Source organism: Ursus americanus, chromosome 2 (genome assembly GCF_024610735.1).
Source record: "Ursus americanus isolate L20-20 chromosome 2, mUrsAme1.1.p, whole genome shotgun sequence".
NCBI lineage: Eukaryota > Metazoa > Chordata > Mammalia > Carnivora > Ursidae > Ursus > Ursus americanus.
Window position 1 is genome coordinate 683,830 of NC_142128.1, and position 17,359 is coordinate 701,188.

At 62.6% G+C, this 17,359-nt stretch overlaps 1 protein-coding gene across 2 annotated transcripts in view; it reads right to left on the reverse strand.

Moving 5' to 3' along the window:
• Window positions 1-1,247: 1,247 nt before the first annotated feature.
• Window positions 1,248-17,359, reverse strand: part of ADAP1 (ArfGAP with dual PH domains 1) — a 49,994-nt gene continuing 33,882 nt past the window's right edge. Inside the window, exons 4-11 of one of the 2 annotated variants that reach the window (XM_045813248.2) lie at window positions 16,666-16,748; window positions 10,091-10,203; window positions 9,359-9,505; window positions 3,187-3,270; window positions 2,944-3,006; window positions 2,289-2,360; window positions 1,849-2,101; window positions 1,248-1,766 (exon numbers count right to left, since the gene is read on the reverse strand). In XM_045813248.2, coding sequence (XP_045669204.1) covers window positions 1,738-1,766; window positions 1,849-2,101; window positions 2,289-2,360; window positions 2,944-3,006; window positions 3,187-3,270; window positions 9,359-9,505; window positions 10,091-10,203; window positions 16,666-16,748 — 844 coding nt within the window. In that variant the 3' untranslated portion in view covers window positions 1,248-1,737. The remainder of the gene's footprint in view (window positions 1,767-1,848; window positions 2,102-2,288; window positions 2,361-2,943; window positions 3,007-3,186; window positions 3,271-9,358; window positions 9,506-10,090; window positions 10,204-16,665; window positions 16,749-17,359) is intronic. The other variant, XM_045813249.2, reaches the window with a different exon arrangement.

A 17,359-nucleotide genomic window follows, 5' to 3' on the forward strand; every position in this document is an offset into this window, starting at 1 on the left:
CCGAGGCCAGAACTGCCAGCGGCCCACCATGCGGACGTGTGCAGGTAAGCACAGTGACCGCCCTTTGCGGCCGGGAGCTTCCTGGCTCATCAGAGAAATTCTCCCGCCGGTGGTAAATATTCTGTTGTTTCTTTTTAACGTGTTAGTGTCTCGGGCACGACGCCCTTGCGTCTGGGTCAAGAGAGGGTCTAGAAGACCCGTCCCCGAGAACACGTGGCTGAGGCTGTTCCCCACATGGGCAGGGGCAGTCCTGGGGGCCTCTGGCTTTTCGTTTCCACCCACGAGACTCCCTGGCTTGCGTTTCTGGGGCTTGCGTTTCCTTGTCTAGATGCAGGGAAGATGGGCCAGCGATCATGGCTGGTGGCGTCCAGTGCGGCTGGGGAAGAGGCACCCGCCTGGGGCAGGGGGGGGGGCTCCTGGGTGACCCTGTGTGTGACTCTCTTCACCCCCCAGCCCAGCTGTCTTGGGGCCTGGGGCTGAGATGGGAGTGAGGGGGGCACTTGTGCTCCTCTCTTACCCCCGCATCTGCCCCCCCATCCAGGTTTACACGGGTCTGAGCAGGAGAGCCCATGCTCAGGTGCAGAGGGGAGATAGGATGGTGGGAGTCAGGCCCACGAGGACGGGCAGAGACCCTGGCATGTCAGCGGCCAGCAGGTAGGTCCTCCGGAGGACGCAGAGCCCCCACCCCCCGCCCCTGACCTACACAAGGGGCCACTTAGGAATAGGACACAAGGATTGGCGTGACAGGACACTGTCTTGGGGACCCACTCTTAGTCCTCTCAAAGGCTGGTCCAGGGCTGCCTTAGGGGATGGGAGGGGGCTGGGGGGCCACCCAGATCACCCAGCAGGTGTCCATCCCCCACCTACACCTGCTGCTTCTCTGTTCCCCCGCAACCCCACACCGAGGGTGGACAGAGCCAGGGCACCTGGGGAGGAGGCTCGGTGGCCGTCAGTACCGGCTGGCCAGCAGCACGCTGGGCCTGCGGGGGGCACTCTGGGTTTCCCTCTTCCAAGGGCTCTGTGGCCACAAGGTCAGGGTGGGGTGGGTCAGCAGCCAGTGCCCAGCAGGCAGCAGGCAGGAGCTGACCCTCCATTCTCCCTCCCAATCCAGGCATGCTGGGGCCCAGTGACCTGCAGCTCCCCGGTGCCGCTGACCCCCAGGGCCCTCACGCGCAGGCCAGGTCAGCGGCTTCAGGAGGGCGGTGTCCCCCATGCCAGCACCCAGGACCCCATGACCGACACACAGCAGGTGCTCAATAAATACTTGTTGAGGGGGACTTGGGGGAGGGGCAGGATGGGGAGGGGAGGCATGCAGGCCGCCCGCTGACCCCACAGCCCAGCCTCCTGGTCAGGGGCAGGATCCTGCTCAGGTGGGCAGGGGGCGAGGGGAGTTGGTGAGGGGCTGCCGGGCTGCCCTGAGCCAGGAGGCCGGGCTCAGGCCTCAGAGGAAAGGTGGTTCAGTGGGCAGGAAGGGGTTGGGGGTGGTAGGGGTCACATCAGTGGGCGGCGGCATGGTGGGGTCAGAGGTCAGGTCAGGCCGGCCTGCAGTGAGGGTCCAGAGAAGCAGGTCCTGGTGGCTCAAGGCTCAGGCCCCACCTGGCCGAGTCCATGGCTGCTGCTTGGGGCGGGGGCCAGGAAGCCGGGTCCTCCATCTGCCAGCCCCCGCTCTGGCCGCTGCCTCCTCAATGGCCGCTTCCCGCGAGTCCAATTCCCTCGGACCTCCAGAACCTTTGCTCGTTAGGGTTTATGCTTGAAGTGGGCTTCCACTGGAAGGGGACAGGCGTCCGGCAATGTCACAGCCACCGGGAGGTGTTGGGTTCCCTCCCCCTCCGCCCCTCCCGCACTCACCTGCGTACTCCTGGGGCAGCATGGGCCTGTCCACGACCTTCCGGAAAGCCTCCACCCAGGCCCGCTGCTCCGTCTCCGTCTCGCAGGCCAGCAGAAACCTACGCTCCGGCGTGACGATGGTGATGCCATGTGGCCAGTGGTGGCCCTGGGTGGACGGCGGGAGCCCGTCCAGCACCGTGTAGCCGCTCTCCCTGCTGCCGATGAAGACTTCCCCACGGGCAAAGGCGTCCTGTGGGCAGAGGCCGGGCAGCCCCTAGGCAAGGGGGTGGCTTTGCTCATAGCCGGGGAAGCCCAGGCGCCGGAGACCCAGCCCTCCCTCCTGCTCTGCGTCCCCGCCGCCTGTGGCCAGCAAACGGCCTGTCGCTCTTCTTCACGTTGTGGGGACGGAGACGTCCACCCTACAAAGGCCCCAGCCCAGCTGGGCCGAGACCCTCCCTTACCAGGGGATCTTTGAAGTACATGAGCCTCCGGTCATCCATGGTGAACCAGCGCTTCCGGAAGCCCTCTGTTTGCTGGGGGTCAGAGAGTGCCGGGGACCGGCTGGTCAGCAGGCAGGGCACCCCATGCACGTGCGTTCGTTCACCCTTCCCCCGTTTGCGCCTGCCGAGGGCGGTGCTGCCGCCTGCTCCGCCCACCAGGTGGCCGCCCCAAGGCCCTTCGCCCACGCTGTTCCTCCCATGTCTGTGCCCTCCCCTCCCCACCAGTTCCTCCTCCTCACTGGTCCTCCCTGGGGGCCGCAGGGTGGGTCCCAGACCCAGAGCCCCATCCGGACCGTGGGATTACCGTGTGTGCCTCCCTGAGGCAGGGAGGGGGCTGAGCTGGCCCTCCTGGGGCCTGAGGAGGGGGCAAAGGCACAAGGTAGGCTCAGCCCAACCCAGAGCCCCACAGTCCTGGGTCCACGGGACCCCTGCTTACAAAAGGTTTTGGGGTCCAGGGCCATCCACACCAAGACGATCTGGTGGAAGTCCTCGCCATGGGGTGTTGTTGGCACTTTGGCCCTTCATGGCCCCCCCGGCCCCCCCCCAGCCCCAGGTAGCCGAGACGCTGATGTCCGAGGAGGCCTGGGGGGGGCTCGGGCCGGCCAGTCAGACCCACCTTGGGCCCTGTTTTCTCCATGTAGCCTTCCTTCAGGTAGTTCCGGGAGAGCTTTGGCACCAGCTAGGGCAGAAGATGGGCTCAGGCCTGGGCTCTCTGGTCACTGTCCCCCCCCATGCCCCCGGCCCCCTCCCCGCTTGCTCGCTGCCGCGGAGCCGAAATGCCCCAGAAGAAAGGAGAGGGGGATGCGGGGCCCTTGGCCAGCCCCCCAGCCCCTCGCGGACACAAGCAGCCGCCACTCACGTCGGCGTCGCTGGCCCCCGGGAACGCCACCTGCAGGTAGTGGAAGCGCGCGGCGCGGAGTGCGTTGAACCAGTCCACGATCTCCTGGGGGCAGAAGAGGGTGTGGGCCCGGCCTCGGCGCTGGCGGCCTGTGGGGGCTGCCGTGAACACAGGCGGGGGCGGGCCTGGCGGATGGGCGGGGAACAGGCCGAGCTGGGGCCCGCTGGCTCGGGATGGGCAGGGGACAAAGGGGTTGGAGCTGAGGTCCAAGCCAGCTGGCCCCCGGGCCCTGATGCGGCGTTGGGTGTGGGACAGCTTTTCTCCTCTCAGATGGGGCTATTTTTACAAACCGAATATGTTGCCCAGAGCAAGGCTCATCTATTTTTAAATCCACCCAGAGCTGCTGCCTCCCATCTTCAGGGGAAGGAGGACAGCGCCGCTCCGTGTGAGCCCAACCCCATCGCTGGACAGGGTGGACCCACAGCCCCTACCTCTCCGGGCTGCCAGGCCCCGCCACTCCAGAGACCCCTGCCCACCGGATGCTGGAATCTGCCCCAACCCTGGATGAGGCCCAGTATCTCCTTCCCCTGCCAGCTCCTGGCCATTGCCAGCCACAGGGCCTTGCACGCCCGTTAGGGCTCCAGAGCCCACTCCTGCCCCTGGGGTCATCCCACGCCCACCTGGATCACACCGACCCCCTGCACACGCCACCCCAAGGTGCTGACCACGCCTCGTCACCAGCCCTGCCCCTGGGCCGGGCCCGTGCTGCAACGTCCACACCAGTGCTCTGTCTTCCCTACCTGGTACACAGTCCCCATCCAGGCTGAGACTTAGGCTCTGGGCCCTGCCCACCACCCTCTTCACCCCTGGCGCACCCAGCCCCATTCTGGTCACCACTGAACTCTCCAGTCCCTCCCCTGCGGCCACAGGGCATCGTCTCCTGCCTGCTCCCCACTGGCCTCCCACCTCCCTCAGGACTCCCTCAGATCATTGAAACCATGGCAGCTGGACAGGTTGTGGGCAGTTCAAGTTGGGCCATGACACCTTCCCAGCAAACCACCGCACCTCCAGTAAAGATGCGGGTCCACAGCATGGCCACAGGCCTTTGCACACGCTGTCCCAGTACCTGTCTTCACCCTTGGGAGGTGGTCCTTGGCCCCCTCCCCATTATGCACAGTCACTGTTCCCAGCCCTCAATACAGGTAGGATTTTAGTCGCTTTTCTCTGACTTGTGCCTGTCTCTACTGCAAACTGCAGTCACTCACATGTCAACCAGGCTTCCCTGCATCCAGGCCCAGGGCCCAGCCCACAGCAGGTGCTGTGGCACAGCCCTCGTTGAGGGAGGGGGTCCTCTGGGGACTCACGCCAGCAGAGCGTCGTGCTGCACACAGAAGAGCCCTGGGCTCAGTCTCCCAGGGAAAAGGAGGGTGGGGGCCTCTGGATAAAGCTGAAGATCGGCCCACATGCCTTGAGCCGTGTCCTGCCTACAGCCTGTGAATACCACACAGCGTAGCCTGCAACCTTACAAAACCAGATCAGGAAGAAATAGGAAACTTGAACCTGCCGATCACTAAAGAAGAGTTAATAGCAATTCTCAAACTATTGCAAAAGGCAGAAGGAAAGCTTCCAGACACATTCTATGAGGCCAGCATTACCCTGACAGCAAACCAGACAAAGACACTATGAAAAAAGAGAGCTACGGGTCAGACACTAGCAAACCAGACCCAGCAGTACATTGAAAGGAACATTCACCCCAAGGAAGGAGGTTGCTTCCAGGGTTGCAGGAATGGCTCAACATTCGCAAACCAATCAACAGGACGCGTCACACGGACAGAACATTTAAAAACCGTATCATCTCAACAGATGCAGAAAAAGCAAAGGAAAGCATTTGACAGTACATCTGCTCACGGCAGGAACAGTGGGGTCAGACAGGAGACGTGTCGGCGGATGAAGGCCTCGTCGCCTCGTCACGGGCAGTGGGGAAGACCAGGAGCAAGGAGGAGATAAACAGTAACCTGAAGCTGTACGGAGAAAATGTCCCAGGAGGGTTTGTGACTACTTTCTGTTATCTACGCAATTTAAAGGACTAATACTTTGGGGCGTCTGGGTGGCTCAGCTGGTTAAGTGTCCGCCTTCAGCTCAGGTCATGATCACGGGGTCCTGGGATCGAGCCCCGCGTCAGGCCCCCTACTCAGTGAGGAGCCTGCTTCTCCCTCTCCTCCCCACTCAAGCTCTCTGTCTGTTGCTCTCTCTCTCAAGTAAAATCTTAAAAAAAGACGACTACTTGTAAAGAAAACAGTAATCGGGAATTAAAAGCTATTACTGTGCCTTGTTTGTAATCGCACATCTTGTTTTGTACGTACATCGGGCTAGTGGATTTCAAAGAACGATGAGGTCGTGAGGCACAGTGTGTGAAGAGGAAATACTGTGCCATCACAACCGAGAAGGTGTCGCACAGACAGCTGTGAAGGAGCAGGGTTTCTGTGTGTGACTGAAGCTAAACTACTATACATTCAATTTAGAAGGTTATACATTTAGGATGTTAAATGGGATCCCCACGGGAACCAGGAAGAAAAGAGCTACAGAATATACACAAAAGGAAATTAGGAGGGAATTTAAACACTTCACATAAACTCAACACCGAGGACGACAGGAATGCAGGAAACGAGGGACAAAACGTTATAGGCCACACACCACACAAAGGGCACAAGACAGAAGGAAGTCCCTCCTTACCGGCGTTCACATTCCGGGTAAATGCATGAACCTCTCCAGTCAACGGACAGAGGATGGCGGGATGGACAGAAACGCATGGTGCAGCCGCTGGCTGTCCACGAGCGACGCGGCTGACATCTGAAGACACAGCGGGCTGGAAGTCAAAGGATGGGAAAGGAGACTGCGCGCAGACAGCACCAGGAGAGCTGGAGTGGTTTCACGAACATCAGACAAACAGACGAAGTCAGGAAAAGGCCACAAGGGACGAAGGAGGACAGTCCGTGTAACAGCTCAAAACAGCAAGAAGATCTAACAATTACGTTTACGCGTCTAATGACAGACCAACAAAACACAGGAAGCCAGACCCGACAGAGCGGAAGGGAGACGCGGCCAGCCTCGAATGACAGCTGGAGACCGCGGTGCTGCGCTCACGGGGATGGACGGAAACATCACAGGAGTAAGGGAACGGGGGACTTCACGCAACAGCCACCCAGATCCAACCAGACGCTCCACCGGACCGGGACGGCGCACGCCTTCCTCCCTGGTGCCCGCGGGGCGGCGTACCGTTGTACCCGGTCGACCGCACGTGAGGCCGCACGTGAGACCGGACAGATTTTAGAAGGTAGGTTTCATACAAAGTATCTTCTCTGGCCCCAACAGGGTGGAGTTAGAAGTCAACACAGAGACAACGGGAACGTGCACAACATCGTGGACATGTAACACACCTTTACGCGACCAGAGGATCAAGGCAGAAATCACAAGGGAGACTAGAGACGAGATGAAATTAGATGAAGGAAACCGGAACGCGACACCAGAACACGGGCTGCAGCGACGGTGGTGCCAGCGGGGAGATCTGCAGCTGTAAATGCTGACGTTACAGGACTAGGAGGACGTCAAACCAACGGCCAGCTCACACCTGAAGGAACCAGACACAGAACAGACGGAACCCAGAGCTGGCACAAGGGAGGAGACCATCAAGACTGGAGCAGGGGTCAGTGCAATGAAAGAAAACCAAGAGAAAATACATGAGAGCAAAAGCCGGTTCCTCGAGAAGATCGATGCATCGGCGAGCCTTGAGCTGGATGGACTAAGAAACAGACCCGAGTCCCTAAAATCAGCCCCGAAGTGTGGGACGCCGCTTCCAGAAATAAAACGGTCCACGAGAGCGTGCTGTGAACAACGGTACGCCAACAACGGGGTCACCTAGAGGAAGTGGACAAATTCCTGGAAACGGGAAACCCACCAAGACCAGATCACCAAGAAGCGGACCATCTGAATGGGCCTGTGAACGAGTAGGAGACTGAATCGGTCACAGAAATTCCCAGCAAAGAACAGCCCTGGCCCTGACGGCTTTACTGGTGAATTCTGCTCAACACTGAATAACCAACACCCGTCCTTCTCAAGCTTTTCCAGAACAATTGCGGGGGAGGGAGCGCTTCCTGACTCACCCTGGGCGTGTTCTGTATTATACCCAGCATAGCCAGGGTACCAAAGCCAGACAAGTGCCCGAGACAACCACGCCACTCTCCCTTGCGGACACTGATGCAGAGAGCCTCAACAAAGCACAATAGATGGAACTCAGCAGCACATTGAGGGTTATACGCCGTGGCCAAGTGAGACTGGTTCCTAAATGCAAGGGGTTCTCAACACAAACACTTAATAGAACGAAGGAAGAACCAACCGTAGGAGCATCTTAGTTGATACATAAAATGTATTTGACAAAATTCATATGGAATATCTGGGAACCCAAGTAGCCAAATAATCCTAAAAAAAGAACAAAACTGGAAGAAGTGCACTTCTAATTTCAAAACTTACTACGAATCGCAGCAGTCCAGGGAGCACGGCACTGGCATAAAGACAGAGCAGTGCAGCAGAAGAGCGAGCCCCGAAATGGGTCAGATTATTGGTTGAGAAAGGGTGTCAACAGCATTTAATCGGGAAAGGACAGTCTTTTCAACGGTACTGGGAAAACTGGATGTCCACATGAAAAAGAATGAGGTGGACTCTTACCTCACAGATAAAAATTAACTCAGTGGACGGGTGCCTGGGCGGCTCAGGTCATGATCCCGGGGTCCTGGGATCGAGCCCCGCGTCTGGCTCCCTGCTCCCCGTGCCCCTTCCTCCAATCCCCCCACCCTTGTGCTCTCTCGCACACGCTCTCAAATAAATCAGATCTTAAATTAACTCAGTGAATCAAGTTAAACATAAAATCTGAACAAATCTTAGAAGAAAAATGAAGGCAAAAGCTTCATGATGTTGGACGTGGCGATGATTTTGTTGACCTGACACCACGGGTCTAGTTTCTGAATATTTTAAAGTCTTGTGCTTCAGGAGATGCTGTCCACAGAGGGAAAGGCGACCCACAGAATGGGAAAAGCATTTTCAAGTCGTATATCTGATCAGGGCTCAGTATCCAGAATATATAGAGAAATCCTCTCAACCCAGAAAAAACCACCGAAATCCAAAATGGGCAAAATGGGACCTGAACAGACCTTTCTCTGAAGACGTGCAAATGGCCAACAGACACGTGAGAAGATACTCAGCATCACTCATCATCAGGGAAACACAGATCCAAATCCCACAGACGGCACCTCACACCCATCACCACGGCCATCAGAACAAGAAACAGGTGTTGGCGACACGCGGAGAAACGGGAACCCTCGTGCCCTGTTGCTGGGGCCGCGAGCCGTGCAGCTGCGTGGACCACAGTGGGGAGGGTCCTCAAAAAATTAACCGATGACCACGTGACGCCACAATTCCACCTCTGGCTGTCTCATCACAAGGACTGAGCGTAGGGTCCCAGAGAGGTTTTGTACCCCAAGTTCACAGCATCCTTCGTGAAACCACAGGGCAGAAACCACCCAGCTGTCCGTCCGGGTAGGAACTGACACACACACTGTGTCCTTCCACACGACGGGTCACTCAGCCTTAGCAACAACCCCCCCCCCCCGTCCGCACAGGGATGAGCCTGGAGGACGGGACGCCGGGGAGCGGGTGCGGGTCCGTGTGTCACGGGGACGGTCTCCGTGTGGGGTGGAAGGTTCTGGAGAGGGATGGTGGGGACGAGAGCCGTAGGCTCAAACATCATGAGTGTGGTGAACTTTAGGTGCATCTTTACACAATGAAAAAGGGAGAAGAGCGGGATTGAGAGGCGGTGCCAGACCCTTGCATGTCTGAAGCGTCACAGACACATTTCGCCCTTTAACCCACGTGCGCGTGGTGCGGGGGTCAAAATGGAAAACCAAAGTCGTGAGGACGAAGGGGCGGACCTCGGGGGCTTGGCTGGGGGCTCCCGCCACCCTCACCCTGCAGAGGGTCTGGATCAGCAACAGCGCAGGACACCGCACATGTGTCCCCAGCCCGTCGCCCTCTTCCATGTGGACTCCAGGTCCGCTCCCTGGCGGCCCCGCCAGCTCCATGCCGGCTGAGCAGGGGGGAGCTCTCCAGCCCCCTGCTCCCGCCAACCCGCCCGGGCACCCACCTTCCCGTCCTCATGGTAGACAAAGATGTTGCGGGTACTGTTGTCCTTCAGGTAGGTGACCTGCAGGCCATGGGGGTGGCCGATCTTGGCGGGCTGGAAGGTGGCGTTCAGATGCTCGATCTTCATGACAGCCTTGGGCTCCTTGGCCTGGAAGCAAGGCCGTGCGTTAGGTCCAGGTGGGTAGGGGAGCAGGCAGGGCAGACCTATGGGGGCCGGCTGTGCTGTGTGGCTTTGGGTAAGTTACTTACCCTCTCTGGGCCTTTGCCATCCCCCACCCAGAGATGAGAAAGGGGGATGTTCGACACCTAGGCAGACCCTCCTCTCCCCTTCAGCACACAGCTGCTCTATGTGGTGTGCCCCCACCCCTGCTCCCATCCCGCCAGCCCGGCTTTCCTCTCTGCCCGGGGACTGGCAGACTGCCCTGCGGGTGCCCTCTAGCTCTGTGCGTCACCGGGGGTGTCCTGACCGGGAGTTGGTCTGGGTGGGGGCAGGGCCCAGCCAGCCACAGGGCCTTCAGAGCCCACCTGCCCCTCCCTGCTTGCTGCCTGGATACCCTCTCAGGCCTGGGAGTGCCCAGATTTACCAACCCAGGCCCAGCCCCAGGGAGCGACTGTGACCAAGGGATGGGCGGACAGGGGTCCCCATGGGAGGGGGCAGCCACTCCAGGCCAGGAATTGCTTGAGGGCAGCTGGGGAAAATATTAGGCCACTATGGGCCCCGTGTAGGGCTCACATCGTTTCTGTTGAAATATTTCAGGGACCCTTCCCGCTCCGTCAGCACAAACTTCCGGCTTAAAAACTGCCCATTGTCCCGGCCGCGCTTCCAGAGAAAGCCTTCTCGGTACCCTGGGGAGAGACGGGGCATGGATCAGAGGGTCACAGTGGACCAGAGCTGAGGCCATCGTCCTGACCCACACAGAGGGTGTGGGCGGGAGGACTCCAGCCAGCTGTCTGGCCTCTTGGCCAGGAGACCCGTTGGCCTCGGGGCTGCGAAGCTTGGTGGGCACAGGCCAGACTCGCCCATGGTGCTGGGACACAAGGCCACCCTCTCCCCAAAGGCTGCCCGCTGCCGCCTGCTGTTTGGGGTGTTTTCTGTTTTCTTTCCAAAAGCGTAAGAAACGGAAAGGGGTGCAGTGCGCTACCCCGTGTGCAGGCTCACGGGCAGATGTGAGGGGCACATCTGTGTGGCCGCCCTGGCGGGGGGCGGGGTACAGCAGAGCAGACCACGGTGCCCACTGCCGAGTCCTCAGGACAGCACGATAGGACTCACACGTGTCAGGAGGGTCTGGGGATGGGTGAGTGTCCTGCGCTGGCCGGGTGGGCCCAAGGTCATCACAAGCGTCCTCGCACACGGGGAAACAGCAGCGCCCGCAGCCGAGGAGCCAGCCCTGCCCACCCCTGCGCTCCAGTCCCAGACCGGCATGGAGCTGTGACCCCGCGTGCACCGGACAGTCAGGCTGCTGGCTTGAGGCGCGAGTTTTGTGGTGGGAAGGGAATACTGTTCCCGTGCTTTTGTGGCTTCCGCCCCTTCACGTTCCTGTGGGCAGGGCCTGTTCCAGCATCTTGTGCCCAAGGGGAGTCGTGTCCGTGTGTCCCGACCGGTGCTGGAGGGCCTGCGGCCGCCGTGCCCATGGCGCATTCCCAGCTCCGCCATGCCCGGGGAGACCGAGTCTCCAGGGCACCCGCATTCCTGGGGCGTGTTCCTTGGGGGTTCGCGGGTCACAGTCCGGGTCTGTGGGTGCCCGTACAAACCACCCGGCAGTTCTGCCCTGGGTTTCGGGGCGCTCTCCCCGCGGAGCCCGCCCTGCAGCGCGTGTGCTCACGAGTGGTGCTGTCCGAGGCTGGCCCACGATGGCAGGAGGCGGCGGGAGCCAGCGAGCCGGCAGTGCCCACGCGGGCGGCAGGGCCCACTGCTCGTCCTTGCTGAGCACCCATGGAGCCCAGACCCTGACAGCCGTGCCGGCTCACGTTTCGGATGCCAACTCTAGGCTCTGACCCTCTAGCCCCCACCGCAGCCCCGGCAGCCCCCTCCCAACACCACAGAGACAAGGAGCTATTTTCTCTGTCCTTGAGACACGCGGCCATAAAAAGGCAGCAGCCTGGCGTCGGGGAGGGGGCAGCTGGTGCCGCTCAGTCTGTCATGGGACAGCGCCAGATGGGGCCTCTCCCCTCCCCCCAACTCAGAGGAGCCTGTGTCCCTGGGACCCCTGCATACAGCACCAGCAGGCCTATCCCCACTGTGTGCACAGGCAACAGGGCCACCACCGTCCCCAGCCCACACGGGGCCCTACCCAGAACGACTACGTGACACGACACGCAGGGCAAAGCTGCAAGTCCAGCGGCCTGCAGGTCAGCCAAGCCGTGGACACAGGGAAGTGCCCGAGGGCAGCAGCTGGAGTCATGACATCTGCCAGGAGGGTCCCCTCCAGCACCCCTGAACACGGCCCGTGACGAGGCCCTGAGGGCTTCACCCACACGACCCTGTGCCGGCCCCAGAAAGACTTCCAGGTTGTTATCCTCATTGCACAAAAGGGGAAACCGAGGCACGGAGACGTGAAGTCCTGGCCCAAGGTCGCCTTGCCAGCAAGCGCCGACCTCTGGCACTGGCTGTCGCTCCTGGCCGGCAGGACCCCTGCCCCGCCACGGCCCGTCCGCCTTGCCTGCTGGGCCCAGCAGGTGGCAGCAGCGCCTCAGGACGGGCCAGGCGTTGGGCTGGCTGGGGGTGGGGACGAGCGCCGTGGTCGGTCTCCACACTCCCAGGGGCCCAGGCCAGGCTGGGAGCCGCAGGATGGAGGGGCACACTGGCCCCAAGTCTGTCTGGCTCCCGGGCCATGCGATTCCCGACAGCCAGCCGCCGGGAGGCCTAATTTCAGGCACTGCGACAGCAGCAGCAGTATTTTCAGACGGGTGCTGGCCGGGGTCCCTGACTTGGCTCTGGCCAAGGGACGGCTGTTTGGCCCTCCGCCTGAAGCCAGCAGCCTGCCCGTCCCGTCATGGCCTGGCCTCCCCGGTCCTGGCCTGGGGAGGACTCCCGCCCACCACACTGGGGCCTCCAGGCCGTGGCCCCACGGCCAGGCTCGGGTTTCCAGACCATTGCAGGCTCCAGGGCTCCGTGCTGTCGTGACGTCTACACAGGCTCGGGGTATCTGTGCTGCCCCACCCCCACACCCCTGCCGACCGCACCCTGGCCACAGGGGTCTCCCCCAGCAGCACACAGCAGGACGGGACCCAGCGGTGCCCTCCTGACACGCTGCCTGAGCTTGGCTGTGCCAGGGAACACTGTTTCCTCCCAAAGGACTGGCCAGTCTTGCGGTGGAGGCCAGACGTTTCACTCAGCATTTATCGAGCGCCTATGATGTGCCCACACCTACCAAGCACTGGGCCCTACTGTGAGCCGGCACCCACCATGTGCCGGCTCCGACACCACCTGCCTGGAAGCTGGAAGAGCCAGCCCGCTACCCGGGGCCTCCCCAGCCACCTCCTCCAGGAAGCCCTTCTGAGGAGTGCCACCAGCAGTGACGGGACGCCCCTGCTCCCCCGGAACAGCCAAACCCAGCCACAGGAACGGCCGTCCCAGGTGCAGGCACGGCACCCCCTTTGCCAGAGGCCCTGCAGGACAGTGGGGTCGCTCTGCAAAACCACTTAAATTAGTCAGGAACCACCGCACGCTTCTCACACGACCCAGAAAACCACGTTCACGTGGAAGCCTGCGTTCACAGTGGCCTCGAACAGGACTCGACACCAGGTCCCAGCGGGGGACTGAACCGCACACACAGCACCGCACTGCACTCGGGACAGAGATGGGCCCCCACACCGCAGGCGTCTGCTAGGGGATGCCAGTGGAAAGGGGGGTCCTCTGGGCATAGAGCCAGGACCTGGGAAGACACCAGGGAAACTGAGGCCCACCTTGGCCACCGCCCCAGAAGGGCCAGGACCTGGTTCCAGGCCTACAGGTTCTATCCCCCGAGAGGTGGACATGGGGGCCCAGGCCTGGCCTCGTTCCCTCCCCCCTGCTACCCCGAACACCTCACTGGGGGACCGGCACAACCTCCTGCATGGCCAAGTCCATGTGCCCCAAACCCGGGCCCCATGCAGAAGACGCTGCCAGGACGCAGCCACCAGTCCCGAATCCGGTGGGGTGCAGGTGCGGGGAGGCACATGGGGCCAAACCCCACAAACCCCGTCTCTCGACTGGACCTGCTCCAGCCACCCCAAGGGTGCTGCAGGCCCACTGGGTGCCGCGCACCTGACGTCAGTCGATGCTTCCGACGACGACCCTACGCTGAGCACCATGTCGTCCTCGCCACACAGCAGGGGAAACTGAGGCACGGGGGGATGGGCTCTGTCACTTGGGGAGCCCTGGCCCCCCAGCCCTTTGAGGGCTCTGCTCACCCTATGACACTTAGGACAAAGGCGGGGCAGAGTGGCAGCTCGGGGCCCAGGCCTGCTTTGCACAGAGAGGACGCAGGGGGATGGGGTCCGAAGCCCCGGCAGGAAGTGCCGTGTCTGTCGGTGACTGGGGGCAGCCTGGGCGGCCTGGCCCTCGGGACAACGGGGGGCATTGTCTGCCCCGTGAAAGGCGGCCATTGAGGCTGTGGCTCCAGGCGGGGCACAATGTGGGAGGGAGCCAGGAGCAGCTGTCACCGGGGTCACCCTGAGAGCTGGGGTGGGGCAGGTGGAGGCGCCCTTATCTCCACGGTCCGGCCGCGACCTTGGCCAAGGGCGGGGAGCGCCAGGCTGGTGCCACCTGGAGCCCCGGGCCCCGCGGCCTCCCCACACCCCTTGCTCCCTGACACCAGGCCGCGCCTGGACTGTCGGCACTCCGACGCACGTGCAGCGACCCGAGGGGAGCCCGCGGCCAGCTCTGCACCCTGGTGGCCGCGGGAGGGTCCTCAGAGCCGGGCAGTCACCTCAAATGACACCCCTGGCCCTGTCACGGCGGCCCTGCTACAGCCCCACAGCCCCGCGAGGCCATCTGGGTGCGCCCGAGCCCGCCACTTCTTGGCCTTGACGCCCGCGAGGACTGCCGGTCAGCTACTCGGCCCAGCGTCCCTCAGGCGCCGTCTGTCTGGCGTCTCCTCACGGCTGGGGCCAGGCTTTGCGTTCTCGGCAAGAATGCCACGGCAGCCACGCCACTGGGCACCGGTGCCCCGTCCACGCCAGGGGAGGTGGGTCGAGCAGCTTCTCTGCCAGTCCGGCCCTTTCCCTCCATCCAAGCCGCATCCAGGGGAAGACACTTCGGGATGTGCAAGTCCCGTCTCCCCTCCAGCTTCCTCGATGGCGGCGCCTGGCGCAGTCCGGTCCACGCCTGCTCCACTGGGGCCTTCGCTGCCAACGGTCCCGCTTCCCCCGTTTCTTCCTCGGTGACAGTGGACCTCTCCTGTCAGAAGGGCTGAGCCCTCCTTCCTCCCTGGTCCATGCCCTCCGTGGGCACGGCTGGCGTCCTCGCCCCGGTGACCCGTCCTGTGGCCCTCACGTCCAGCTTCAGGGCCTGGTGACCCGCAGACAACCGCACTGGCGCCCTTACCCCTGGGCGGCCCAGAGCGCGGCAACGTGGGTGTGCCACACGCGGTGGGACAAGCTGTGGGCACACGGGGCTGCCGGCCTGGGCCTCGCATGGCTCCCAGGGCCGGGCCCTTCCCGAGGCCTTTGTCGCCCTTCCTCCCCATGGGCGGGGCTGGGCCCACCCCTCATCCCCGGGCCTGAGACAGTGCTCTTGCAGCAGGAGTGCCCACGGGAATCCCTGGGTGCTCCTCACAGGGCTGGGGGAGGAGCCCGCAAAGAGGAACCCCGGGGCCAGGACCCCTCAGGGGGTGCCGGGGTGCACCTGCTCCCACCCTCCGACACGGGCTGGTGGTGGGGGCTCGAGGTGCTGGGGCCTCAGAGGCTGGGGGGCGTGGGGCCCTGGATGCTGCCTTTCCTCCTGGGGGCCCCAGGAGGGCATGTGGGGGGCACTGGGGAGGCCTCTGCCATAAGCAGGTGAGATGCAGCCGCCGTGTGGGACCCCCGCACTGGGCACCTCCCCACGGGACGCTGGCTTGGGGAGCACCTCGGGGGCGGCAGGTGGGATGGCAGCCTCTGCCCCTTCTGCCGGCCCCGGACGGGCGGACGGAGAAGCCACTGGCTCCAAGGTGGCTCAGGGCCCGCTCACGTGTCCCTCCTGCAGTCCCCTCTGTCCCTGGCCCGACGTCTCACACCCGCCCGCCAAGAACGGCGGTTGGCGGCACCGGGAGCTTGGAGGGATGTGTTCTAATGGGGGACCTCGGGCCTGGGACAGGGACACACTTTTAGGCAGGAAGGACCCCCAGCTTGTCACGCCGTCATTACCACCTCGCGAGCTCCGTGAGGCAGGAGGCGGAGGGAGAGACCCGGCCCTCCCGGACCTGAGTGCCTGGAACGGACCCACATGTGCAGGGGAGAGGTCTGCTGGTGCTGCTGTCCTGCAGGCAACCCCCGCTTCTGGAACCCAGACCCCACGCTTTCCCGAGAGAGTGGCTCCAGGACCCAGAGGCCGGCCCACATCACGCCTCCCAGCCTTCGAGACCTGGCCCCATGGCAGCCCCCCCCGCCGCCCCAGCCCGGGCCGGGCCCTCTAGCCCCTCAGCCCCTCCCGCCAGCACCTGCTCACCCTGCACACGTCCCAGCAAGGGCCCACCTCCCCGCCCAGCCAGGGTGCCCGGCGCGGCCCTGCCGTCCCTAGGCACCTGCCCTGTCTGAGCTGGGCTGCTGATGGCCGCAGGGGCTGAGCACCAGGCCACCAAGCTCGGTGTCAGGAGGACTGGACACTGGCCCAGAGCAATTAGCCCATCCTCCAGATTCAAAACAAGCCTCGCAGTGTCAGGAGTGGGAGGCAGGGGTACAGGGACCAACACAGAGGGACAGACAGGGACAGACACAGAGAGATGGACACAGAGGGACAGGGACAGGGGGACAGACAAAGAGACAGGGACAGGGGGACAGACATGGCCAGAGACACAGACACAGAGAGACAGGGACAGAGAGAGACAGGGACAGGGGGACAGACAGGGCCAGAGACACCGACACAGAGAGACAGGGACAGGGGAACAGGACCAGAGAGACAGACACAGAGAGACAGGGACAGGGGGACAGGACCAGAGAGACACAGAGGGACAGGGACAGGGGGACAGACACAGAGGGACAGAGACAGGGGGACAGGGCCAGAGAGACAGACACAGAGAGACAGGGACAGGGGGACAGACAGACACAGAGAGACAGGGACAGAGACAGGGACAGGGGGACAGGGCCGGAGGCAGAGGCGCAGAGACGAGGGGCCGACGCCGGCCTTACCTGCGGAGTAGGGCTCCTGCTTGTCAGGGTGGGTGAACTCCTGCCGCTCGTACTTGGCCCGGATCCACTGCTCGCGCAGGAGTCTGGGAGGAGAGAGAGCGCCGCGCTGAGCCCGGCCGCAGGGCTCACGGAGGCTCCTGGCGCCCCTGGACACAAGGCCCCGCCATGTCCGCATGTCCGCCGCCCCGGAAGGCAGGGCTGAAGGGCCACCAGCTTTGATATTTAAAACCATTTGCTAATCAGACGGTGTTACCACTAACCCCCCCTTAGACCAGCTCTGAGGCGCCCGGCTGGCTCCGTGGCTGGAGCAAGCGACTCTGGATCTTGGGCTTGTGAGTTCGAGCCCCACGTTGGGTGTAGAGACGACTGAGAAAATAAACTTAAAAAAAATTAGCTCTGATTCACGCACCATCAAATGCGGCCGCTGAAAGCGTCAAATACAGAGGCTCAGTCCCTCCCACGGCTGTACCGCCATCACCCCAGGGAGGATGCCCGTGACCCGGCCCCGACCACGGCCCACTGCCATGCGGACTGGCCTGTGTGGACGCGGCCTCGAGCAGTGCGTGTGGCCTTCTGCGGCGGGCCTCCCGCACACAGCAGTGTCCACGGCTCACCCTCGCTGTGGCGTGGACCCGTCCGTGCGTCGCGTCTTCCCGTGGCTGAGTGACGCCCCGTCCCCACCTCCTGCCTCTGA